At 42.4% G+C, this 12,370-nt stretch overlaps 1 protein-coding gene across 1 annotated transcript in view; it reads right to left on the minus strand.

Annotated features, from left to right (window-relative positions):
- Nucleotides 1-2,212: 2,212 nt before the first annotated feature.
- Nucleotides 2,213-12,370, minus strand: part of LOC129654260 (uncharacterized) — a 32,226-nt gene continuing 22,068 nt past the window's right edge. The window contains exons 2-8 of the mRNA XM_055583767.1: nucleotides 10,263-10,388; nucleotides 7,651-7,721; nucleotides 7,174-7,198; nucleotides 5,463-5,533; nucleotides 5,004-5,028; nucleotides 2,354-2,425; nucleotides 2,213-2,250 (exon numbers count right to left, since the gene is read on the minus strand). Of these exons, the coding sequence (XP_055439742.1) occupies nucleotides 2,213-2,250; nucleotides 2,354-2,425; nucleotides 5,004-5,028; nucleotides 5,463-5,533; nucleotides 7,174-7,198; nucleotides 7,651-7,721; nucleotides 10,263-10,388 (428 nt within the window). The remainder of the gene's footprint in view (nucleotides 2,251-2,353; nucleotides 2,426-5,003; nucleotides 5,029-5,462; nucleotides 5,534-7,173; nucleotides 7,199-7,650; nucleotides 7,722-10,262; nucleotides 10,389-12,370) is intronic.

Consider the following 12,370-nt stretch of genomic DNA (forward strand, 5'->3'; position numbering starts at 1 on the left):
CAGTGAAATGGAAACCAAGTCAAAAAGAGACATCACCTTTCAGGTTGTGTATTCTAAAAAGAAAAGAAAAGATTTTGGCAATAAAGTAGCGAACTGGAACTTTTGTACCTGTTGCTAAGAATGTGAAATGACATAGCCATTATGGAACAGTTTGGAAGTCCCTCAAAATAGTATTAAGAGACTGATCATAAGATTCAGAAATCACTCTTTTGAGTTTATGTCCAAAGAAGATAAAATGAGAATGTCCAGGAGATATCTACAATCACATATCCATTGCCATCTTGTACACAAAATCCAAGAAAACTGCCCAGTGTCTACGGGCAGATAAATAAAAAAAGAAAATGGGGTGTACACATACACTGGAAGCCTTTCAGCATTTAAAAATGAAGGATACCTTGTCATTCGCAGCACTGTGAATGAAGCTCAAGGATCCTGCTAAGAGTGAAATAAGGTAGTCAATGAAGGACAAATACTGCACAGTTCCATTTACCTCAGGTTTCTAAAGGAAAATTCAGAGAAGCAGAGAGTAGAAGGGTGGTTCCAAGAACTGGGAGGAGGTTGACAGAGGGAGTGTCTGTTTAATGGGTATAACATTCTTGTTGCAGGATGGAGAAGTTCTAGAGACAAGCTGAACAACACAGTGCACTGAATTAACAGGACTGACTGGACACTTCAAAGATTAACAGGCAAAGCTGGCCTGAACTTCATCTATGCTTTTAGGTTCCTCCTTTCTCAGATTCCTCTAGACCTGGGTGTGGCATGTGGGTACCACCAGGGATCCCTGCAGAAGGAAGAAGCCTCCCCAGTACTGGGGGCCTTGGTTGAGGGGGAAAGACTCATTCTGAGGCTCTAATAGGAAAGAGTTTGAATGATGGAAATGGCAGATGAATCATGACCAATCAAAATTCTATAAGACCTAGTAAGAAATGGGAGTTATGACTAAATGAAGGTGTGATTGACCCAGGAGGGGGATACTAAAACACAGTTTTGTTTTTTAAGAATCGTATCGGGCTTCACTGGTGCCTCAGTGCTTAAGAATCTACATGCTAACGCAGGAGATACGAGCTCAATCCCTGGTCTGGAAAGATTCCACATGCTTTGGAGAAACTAAACCCGTCAGTGCACCCCAAGGACTGAGCCGTGTTCTAGAGCCCGGGAGCCACGAGTGCTGAGCCCACCTTCCAAAACTACTGAAGCCCAAGAGCCCTAGAAGCCATGCTCTGTAGCAAAAGAAGCTGCTAAAGTGATACACCTATGCACCACAACTAGAGAGATGCCCTCACTCTCCACAAGCAGAGAAAACCCTGTGCAGCAATGAAGACCCAGCAGAGCCAAGAAGAAATTCAAGAAAAATTAAAAAGACTCTGGGGTCAACATGTTCCTGGGGAGTGATGAGATTTGTCTTTCAGGGTATCGGATGTTCACTTGGTATAAAATCAATGGATACAGTGAATGTGTATACTTGGTTTAATTTTTATGCACATACTCATTAATGGTACACGGTGATGGGAAATTCTGGGGGGAAGTTGACACCAGTAACAGTGATGTTTAGGGTGACAAATATCGAGGAAAGCACAAGACAGAAAATTCACAGACACATGGAGAATCACACTATTCATTACACACAGACACACACCCAGTCCCATGGACACAAACCTACACTATTAACCATGGTACAGGTTCCTCCTGGAACTACAGTAATCAGCCACATTGCTCGACTTATACATTACTTTCTGTCACTAGGGCCCCTACACTCATTGCCAGCGGGAATTTGGAATCAGTTTGGCCTCTACACTAAAACCAGAGAGAAAGCCCCAACTTTCTCATCTACAAAGTTTTTCTCCCAAAGTGAATGCTTCTAGAATACATACCATTTTCACATTCTGAAAGGGCCACCTGCAAGTACAGAAGAGAAGGCACTATGAGGATAAGATCACATAGATGCACACTCTTTGGTTCATTTAGTGACAGATCCTGATGAGGAACACTGGTGGAGTTCAGCAATATCAGAACACACATACTCAGGATGAAAGGCAAGACCTTTGCCTGGAGGATGGAACTTCCAAGATCGTTTGGGTTGGAAACTGCAGAATTCTTTTCTTAGAGGAAATCTGACTGCAGGAGAGAGAAATCTGTACTCAACAGGATGTAATGGATGCTAACAATTTTAATATCCTGTGGACTGAGGCATCATGATTTGGTAATAAGTATCTCACTCCACATTATCCCAACCAAGGGAACTGTCTCTATCTGAAACAAACACCTTCAAAGGCTCATAACTTAATTCTACTGAAAAAGAAATGAAACAGTATTTCTATCTCAGACCAGAGGAAGGAAAAAAAAAAAAAAGAACTTTCCTTGGAGACATATGGAGTCTCTTCGGTCCTGTCACAAGCTGGGTTGACTGGCAGGTCCTCAGTGAAACCTAGGGCACACAGAGTAGCTGTTAGAATGCTAGAGAGGAGGCTGAGGAATCATGCAGGGTTTTTTCTCTTCGTGTGGACATGGGGTGGTGTGTATAGATGTGGGAGGTTAATAAGCATGGACTGAACTTGTGTTCCTCCATCCTCTTTGGAGGAGGAAGGAAAGTAAAGAAGAGGAGGAAGGAAATGAAAACACATCTTTGGCTTTCTAGCTAGAGGAATCTAATCAACATGAAATATTCAATCTAAGAAATGGAAAACTCTAAAATGGGTGTACTGTTCAATGAAAGAGACCCATGACTCCTCCTGCTCGTTTGCTGCTGCTGCTGCTAAGTCACTTCAGTCATGTCAGACTCTGTGAGACCCCATAGACGGCAGCCCATCATTTGAGCTCCTGCTAAATCGCCACTGTCTCCTGATTTTTCCCAGATCACTCTTCCTCCGAGATCCACAGTTGCTGCTACTCTGTTCATCATATTTTCTATGAAACTTTGGACTTGATTTAAAGTAAACTGTGTTAGAGGACTGAAATCAATCCTGGGTAAAGTATGCTATTCTATTAATTCACTAATTACTTGTCTTAGAGAAAATCAAATACACAAGTTTTTATATTACTGAATTCCTACCATTTATAAATAGCTATTAGGAATAATATTTTTCTATCAATATTTTCTTTTTTTATGTGAAGGTACTATAATTTTATTTTTTCTGGATCAGGAACTAAATTGCCATTTGGAATTTAAGTCTTTCAAATTATAGAATTATAAAATGCTAGTTCGTCCCCTTTATTGCTTCTTCACAATATTCATTTTCTATAGTGTGTACATGCCCACTGAGCCACTAGCTGCTCATACTCACAGGGGCCATCTGTTTAGTGGGACAGCTGGTTATAGAAAGCACAGTTCCTCCACCAGGTCTTCCTGGGGAGCTAGAGAGACAGAGTAGCTCTTAGGACACTGGTGAGGCTACTCACCAGTCACTCAGCCTTTTTTTTTTTTTTTGATAGGGACAAGGGCTGAAGTGTATGCATGAGGGGGTAAGTAGCTATGGACTAAGCTGCTGTTGAATCATCCTCTTTGCTGGATGAAGGAGAACAAACGAGAGGAACGGGAAAGAAATGAAAGAGAGCCTCTGCATTTTAACAAGTGATCTAATGATAACCTGAACAGTGGGGAAAAAAGAAACACTAAAATGCATTCCAGCTTTAAATGACAGAGATGAACGTCCCTCCTGCTTGTTTGGAGCATCTGCTAAATCAGCCCAGGATTTCTTCCTAGATCACTCCCTCCCCAGGATGCAAAGTTGTAGCTATTGAAATTACCAAGTTTCTATGAGATTTTGTTCTTGATTAAAAGCAAGCTCTATTAGAGGACTGAATTCAATCCTGCCTTTACAAATATCTATTATCAATCATGTGATATTTTTTCCCAGTCTTCAATTTCCAAACAATATTTGCATGTCCACTGAGACAGTGGCTGTCCACAATGAGAGAAGTGATACATTTAATGGGACAGACAGTTCATTATGGAGAGGAACCAAGGGTGAATGCTGACTGTCTCTGATCCAGCGCTTTAGGAGATTACGACGACTCATGGTCCGAGGCTAACTATCGAAATCGAATGTGAGATCTATTTGACACGTTCCCTAGAGTGTGTGTTACCAGGTTTAATCAATGTAGGGCTTGTGGTAATATCATCCAGTAAAATGAAATACCTCCCTGATGATAATCTGCTTTATTCCTTGTTTAAGCATGACACTAGCACCAAGAGACAGGACCAGCATTGTCGACACAAGGCCGCCAAACTAACAATCTGTGAGTTCACCAGGGGATGCAAACCCCGAGGTGCCTTTCACAATAAAGACTGTGCCAAAGGTAGCTGTTAATCCACTTTGCTTGCCCTGGTTTTGGGACCACTGTGCCAACCTTATAATGATGGGCACGGTCTGGACCTCGAGCTTATAATACCTCCAGGTATAAACATAGATGCAGGGACCCCTTGTTTCATGACTAGGATTTCAAGGATGAGTGATCAGTTCAGGTGAGGTTTGCAGACCAGAAATACTGGAAGCCCCCTAGGTTCTCAGTTTGGTTTTTCCACTTAGGACGACAAGGGCTTGGGCCATTTTTCTCAGCAGCATCTTCATCTGAGGAAAATGAATATTAATGAAACTTGAGGAATGGCTGAGTTGAGGAAACAATCAGGTAATGTATAATCAGTGGGCAGTGGTGATGAGAAGTGTTTAGAAAGTTCACAGTTGACTTGTGCCGTGTAAGGGGGAAAAATCTCCTGAGGAAACACACATACACACACCTTCAGAATCACATCACAGGGGCTTCCACATGGGCCCCCAACCCTGATTCACACAAACTCACATCATCTAAAAGATGTGGTTGTTTCCAGGGACCATAGAGCACAGACATTGTTCTTAATGTGAGATCAGTCTTTTCTCAGAACCCCCAACCCTCACTCTCATTAGGAATCCAGCATCAGGGTGACTCTGCAAAGCTAGCTGGCAAGAGAGCCCCACAATCATCAGCTAAACTGTTCCTCAGCAGAGGTATGGTTGCTGAATATTTACCACGTTCACTGGCTTCTCCGGCTGCCTGTGATTAGAGAGAAGAAAACAGTGTGAGGGTGGCAGCATCGTGTGTTCTCTGCAGTAACTTTTATGTTATCTGATTTTTTTGTTTTCCTCAGGTAACTAACCCCCTAAACTCTTTAAAAAATCAATCGTTCCAAAAGAAAACAGAGAGGACCCTTGTTGCAAAGGCTGGGCTCTTTCACTTAAGATCTTTCAGTTTCCAGGAGGAAAAAATTCTACTGAGGAATGTACCTACAGTCGGAATTGATGCTATTTTTAGTGTCCTTTTGGATCAGTTCTGTTTTGATAACAGATTTAACGTCAATATTTCACCAGCAACAAACTGCATGCATAAGTGCTAATATACATTGTCAGATGACTATAACTGTATTTCGCTGAATGAAACATAAAGAGGTGAAGCAGCAGCCTTTGTGAGACACAGACAGTTGAGCTTACCTCCAGGGGTGGCAGAGGCGGATCCTCAGCCCCGGCCTGGGGCAGTTCCAACACCAGGTGCTCCTGGGGAGCTAGAGGGAAACAGAAGGCCATGAGGACAGAGATGAGGCTGTTTACAAAGATCTCAGATTTTTTGTGTGTTTATTGGATGGGACATGGGGTGGAATGTGTACAGGAGAGAGGCTAGTAACTATGGACTGAGCTGCTCTTGAATCCTCCCCTTTGCTGGATGAAGTACAACCAAGGAGACAAGCAAGAAGGCAATGAAGGAGATTGGCTGCATGTAACTGGTGATAACCAAACCAATGGGGAAATGTGAAACATTACAATGCATGCCAGCTTTCAATGACAGAGACCCATGACCCTCCTTTCTGTTTAGAGCTTCTGGTAAATCACACCTATCTTCTGGATTTCTTCCTAGATCACTGCCTCCCCAGGATTCAGTTTCAGCTGATGCACTTACTAAGTTTTCTGTGAGATTTTGTTCTTCATTATAATCAATCTCTGTTAAGAGAACTGAATTCAACCCTACCTTGCCAAATAGCTATAATCTATCATGTGATGTTTCTTCTTAGTCTTCATTTTCCAAATATTTCCACGTCCACTGAGTCAGTGTCTGTTCACACTCAGTGAAGCCATACATTTAGACGGACAGTTCATCATGGAGAGAAAGCATGGGGTAAACGTTGACCTTCTTGGACCCTGGCATGCAGGAGGTTTACAGCAAGAGTCAAGGTCACCAAGCAGAGTGTCAAGTTCCACTGTGAGATCTATTTGACACCTTCCCTTAAAAGTGTGCTACAGGGTTTAACCAATGTAAGGCTTATGGTAATGTCACCCAGTACAATGAAATATCTCTCTGTTGACACTCTGCTTTTGTCCTTGGTTAAGCAGTGACACTAGCACCAACAGATGTGGCCTGTACTGTCTAAACAAGGGAACACAACTTTCAGAGCTTTGAACTCACCAAGAGGATATGAATCCCAAGGTGCCTTCCACAATAACGACTGTGACAATGTTGGCAATAATCCACCTACGTTTGCCCTGGGTTCCATGACCACTGAGCCCATCTTACAATGATGGGCACAATCTGGACCTCTGGAGCTCTAGTACCTCCAGGCATAAACGTAGATGCAGGGACCCCCTTGCTCCATGACTGAGGATCCCATGGTTGAGTGATAAGTGCAGGTCACGGGTCCACAGCAGACACACTGGGACCACCCCAAGGTTCTCAGGTTATTTTTTTCCCACTTAGGAGGTCAATAGCTTGGTCCATTTTTCTCAGCACCATCTCCCTTCGAGCAAGATGAATATTAACCGAACTTGAGGAATGACTGAGATGAGGAAAGAATTAGGGAATCTATAGCCAGTGCACAGTGTGTTGAGAAGTATTTAGAAAGTTCACAGTTGACTTGTGCTTTATAAGAGGGAAACATCTCCTGAGGAAACACACACAGACAGCTTTAGAATCACACTGCATGGGCTCACACATGGGACCCAAACCCACGCATCTAAATGATGTAGTGGTTTCCAGGTACCATAGAGCACAGACATTTTCTTTCCCGGGAGATTAGTCTCTTATCTGCACCCTGTGCCTTCACCCCCTTTAGGAATCCAGTGTCAGGGCGACTCTCCAAATAGAGCTGGCAAGAGATTGCCACCTTCATCAACTAGATTATTTTCATCAGAGGGATGATCCCTGAATAATTACCGTGTTCACTGGCTTGTTCACAGGCCTGCAATTAGAAAGAAGAAAACAGTGTGAGGGTGTCAGCATCTTGAGTACTGTGCATTCAGGGCTTTTGTTCTCTTTTTCTTTTCAGAAAACCAAATGGGAATGTGCCGTTGAGTCCGTAGTCCCAAAAGAACACATAGAGGACATCTGTGGGAAAGGCTGGAGCTCCTCCTGGAAGAGCACTCCAGCTCATTTTCACCAGTAATTAAAACTTTCATTTCAGGAAGGAATAGTTTCTGCTGAGGAAACTGCTCCCGATTCCAGTTTTTAATTTATGTTGTCATTTTTGAAAAACATCCTTTTGAAACAGTTACCTGCTGGGAGAGATTCATCCATCAAATTAAAAACTGTTTATATGAACTGTCTTGAATATTTTCAACCTTTATCTGAATTCCACTAGAAAATACAGTCATGAAGCAACACTTTTATCTCAGATGAATCGGAGGCACTTACTATGGAGTTGGGCAGAGCCTCTTCCTCCAGCGTTGAAATGGGTAGCCCCTCAAGCTGGTTCTCAGGGAGCTCTAGGAGGACATAGAGGAATTGTCAGGACATTTGTGATGCTCATTGGGAAGACCTTGTTAATGTGGACACATCGGGGGAGTGTGTGGATACGGGTGGTTAATAAGTGTGGGCTGAAATCTGTTGGCCAACCTTTCTCATGGCTGGAGGAAGGCAAAGGAGATGAACGTTTCAGAAATGAGTCAGAGAGCCTTAAGCTTTCTGGCTAAGGGGAACCTGATCGCCTTGAAACTCGGTCTGACAGAGGGAAGCACTAAAAATCACACTAGGCTTCCGTAGTCATGTACATTTGTGAGACTTGGACCGTTAAGAAGGCTGAGTGCCAAAGAATTAATGCTTTAGAATAGTGGTGCTGAAGAGACTCTTGTGAGTTCCTTGGACAGCAAGGAGATCAAACCAGTTAATCATAAAGGAAATCAACCATGAATATTCATTGGAAGGACTGATGCTGAAACTTCAATACTTTGGCCGCCTGATGTAAAGAACAGGCTCACTCAAAAAGCCCCTGATGCTGGGAAAGACTGAGGGCAGGAGGAAAAGAAGGGGCCACAGAGGATGAGATGTCTGGATAGCATTATCAACTCAATGGTCAGGAATTTGAGCAAACTCAGGAAGATAGTGAAAGACAGGTCAGCCTGGTGTGCTGCTGTCCATGGGCTCACAGAAATATACTAGGGACTCAGCATTGTCATCAAAAATAAATTGTATTTATTCTTCTCATAATTTTTAAGAATGACAAAGTTCCATCAGTTCAGTTCAGTTGCTCAGTCGTGTCCAACTCTTTGTGACCCCCATGAATCACAGCACACCAGGCCTCCTTGTCCATCACTAAATCCCAGAGTCCACCCAAACCCATGTCCATTGAGTCAGTGATGCCATCCAACTGTCTCATCTTCTGTCATTCCCATTTCCTCCTGCCCTCAATCTTTCCCAGCATCAGGGTCTTTTCAAGTGGCTCGGCTCTTCACATAAGGTGGCCAAAGTATTGGAGTTTCTGCTTCAACATCAGTCCTTCCAATGAACACCCAGGACTGATCTCTTTTAGGTTGGAATGGTCGAATCTCCTTCAAGTCCAAGAGACTGTTGAAAGTCTTCTCCAAAACCAAAGTTCAAAAGCATCAAGTCTTTGGTGCTCAGCTTTCTTTATACTCAAACTACCACATCCATACATTACTACTGGAAAAACCATAGCCTTGACTAGACAGACCTTTGTTGACAAAGTAATGTCTCTGTTGTTTAATATGCTCTCTAGGTTGGTCATAACTTTCCTTCCAAGGAGTAAGCGTCTTTTAATTTCATGGCTGCAATCACCATCTGCAGTGATTTTGGAGCCCAGAAAAATAAAGTCAGCCACTGTTTCCCCATCTATTTCCCAGGAAGTGCTGGGACCGGATGCCATGATCTTAGTTTCTGAATGTTGAGCCTTAAGCCAACTTTTTCACTCTCCTCTTTCACTTTCCTCAAGAGACTCTTTAGTTCTTCTTCAGTTTCTGCCATAAGGGTGGTCTCATCTGCATATCTGAGGTTATTGATATTTCTTGCGGCAATCTTGATTTTTCTATATTCACAATTTAATGTACCTATCAACACCATCTACATCTTTTTCATCAGATCCAATATAACCTCTGTACCCTTTAAGTCATAATCCACCTTCTCCATTGCCTCCTCACTTTGGTAATTTCCATTTCCAGCTTCCATGAGTTAGCCTATTCTGTGTACCTTAACCCAGTGGAATCATGCAATATTTGTCTTTCTGTGCCTGCCTTATTTCACTAACTATAATAAATGTTTGTATTAATCGTCCATCCATTTTATAGCATATTTCAATCCTGAATTCATTTTTATGGCGGGATAGTATTCCATTCTGAGTACATACCACATTTCATTTATCCATTCATCACATGATGGTCTTTGGGTTGTTTCTAGTATTTAACTACTAATAATACACTGTGAACATTAGTGTGTAGATGTCTGTATGGTCCTATAATTTAAATGTGCATATTTAAAATATCACTGAATATAACAATACACAGTGTGAATGTTAGGTGAACTAACAATGTTAGACTTTGAATTACTAAAAATATATTTTCTCACTAATTGTAAAAAATGTAGCATAGATATGTTATCTGTGAGTAGAATTTGATAGCCGAAACTGAAGTGATATGATATTGGAATTTTCTGTCTAATCCATACAACTTTTATGTCAATGTAATCCTGCTTTAAATAAAGTCTAATGATTTAAAGAAATCCTGAAACATGACTTCGGGGGGAACACATCACAGCTAGTGTTAAAACATTAGCTAATGTCCAAACCATAGCTAGAGACCATTTCCACTTTTAAGCATGTACCAAATGTTGAATTTAAAATGCATCTTTCCTTTCATAGTTAAAGCAGTACCAACTGATATAGTTTCCATTTGAACACATGAAATAAAAGGACATTGCTTAATATTTCTGGTGGTTTTTTTTCCTTAAATATCAGGCCCTGAACATACTACAATTTTCATTCTTGAATGAACTTCATGAGAAAATTTCCACAGTACCTTCAGTTGAGTCAGTTATAGGGTGCACCCTATTATGTGGCCAAAACGAAACTCTCTTCAACCAGCTGCTTTTTGATGTTCTTGACATTTTAGGGGTGTTCCTTCTCTCCTTCTGGATGAGACTTCCTGTGAAATGATGAGAGCTGTCGACATGTTGCCGGCAGAGGACCACCCAGGAACTAATAATAATTGATCCATAATTCAATCCTCTGGTCCCCTTCCTCACCAGATGCCTCGCAAGGCCTCCTGAATCCAAGGTGGACTTAGGAAGTTCTGCAGTTTGATGTGCACTGAAAACATCCAACAGACTGGCTGTGTGTGCAAATATCTCTATTTAACTGAGATCTAGAAGCTCAGCAAAGCATGGTTACCATGCCTGATGGACTGGATTCAAATCACATTTAGGAGAAGCAGGTACTTGGGAAAGACATATGGATCCCTCTTTGCCTCAGTTCCCTGTCCTGAGTTGGAGAAATGTTAACATGGCCTATTTTTAGTATTATGAGGCCAAGAATGATTAAATACAGGTAAAATATTAGAAACATAAAGGAGGGACTTCCCGGGCAGTCCAGTGGGTAAGAATCTGCCTCTCAACACAGGGGATGGGGTTTGATTTCTGCTCGGCAAACTCTGGTTCCACATGTCTCTGAGCAATTAAGCCCACCTGTTGCAACTACTGAGGTCAAGCACCCCAAGTAGAGAGTCAGTGCCCTGCAACGAAAGATCTGCACAATGTGATAAAGATCCCACATGCCACAACTAAGACCCGATCCAGCCAAATAAATAAATGATAGACAGACAGATAAATAAATACAAAAGTAAATGACTGGTGCTTCATAATTTCTCTGTTAAATGTTCAACCTTGAATGATGGCAAGAATAAGATGGACCTTCAGTAGTGGTTGAAAGCAGAGAGGACATTTTGATGGCTCCAATAAGTGGGGATGGAAGCTTATTCCTTAGCTTTTTCACCGAAACAAGTTTTTATAGCTCATGGAGAGTATCTATTAGCACCTCTTCGGACACTCAGCCCTGTTCAAGAGGAAGGGTGGACAAAGTGTGGGCTGTAATCCATATGTTACATTAGATGGTGTTGAAATTTAGAGAGAGGAAGTGATTTTCCAAGGGTCACACAATAATAAATAGTGAACCTGGGGCAGGATTGTAGATGGTTCCCTGAGGACACAGATGCCTGCACCCCTGAGACCTGTGCTAAAACCCCTTACCCAGGACCTCAACCCTACCTCCAACTCAAATTATCCTGCCCCTAGTTTTCTGTGGATAAGAGCTGATGCCCTGAAGAAGATGCCTCAGCCTTAAAAAGAGCTCAAATCCTCCTTCTACCACTCATGCCTATATCTCAGTTCCTGATCCAAAATACAAGTTTCCTCTGAGCAAAGCCCCTCAGAAAGACCACAGGATTCCAAGTCTGTCCATCCTCCAAAGCTTCTTCACACACTCAACCGTCTCACGAGCAGCCTTCCCAAAGCCCAGTTCACCGTGCTAAGTGACCAGCGGTCTGTTTGGCCAACAAGTTGGCTCAGAGCTCAGAACCGTCTAAACCAAAGGCCACATGATGGTTCTACCAAGAATTAACTTCCCTTTAACTTGAGCAAGTCTGGATGAGCAGTTAATGTGAGTTAACTTGGGAGGTGGGCTCTGTGCTGGCCTTTGGTGGCTTAACTAAGTCTGAGATGCTCCAAGTCTCACAGCTGATCTGAACACTTATTTGAGCAGCCTGGACCAAGTGCTAGCTAAGAATGGGCAGGAGTTCAATCTTTCTCCACTAAAATTCTGACTCTATCAACTTCTCATCATGCTCTAGACCCTGTAGTGGAAGACAACAGAGCCCCATATTCTTTTTGAAAATCATCTCCATCCTCACAGCCTGGAGACCGTAACCCTAGATTCTCCTTGAGGATCAACAGACAGGCTCTTCTTCCCTCAGTGACCAAATGTTATTCCTACCAACCCAATAGCACTATGCCATCTCACTAAACTCCTTGGCAACAGACAAACAATGATCCAGCCCACATCACCCATGGGAATCCTACCAGTAAATTCCAGTTTCTTTCCTTTTTAAGTCTCTAGATTTACACTGCTAGTGTT

This window comes from Bubalus kerabau, chromosome 5 (genome assembly GCF_029407905.1).
Source record: "Bubalus kerabau isolate K-KA32 ecotype Philippines breed swamp buffalo chromosome 5, PCC_UOA_SB_1v2, whole genome shotgun sequence".
Classification (NCBI taxonomy): Eukaryota; Metazoa; Chordata; class Mammalia; order Artiodactyla; family Bovidae; genus Bubalus; species Bubalus kerabau.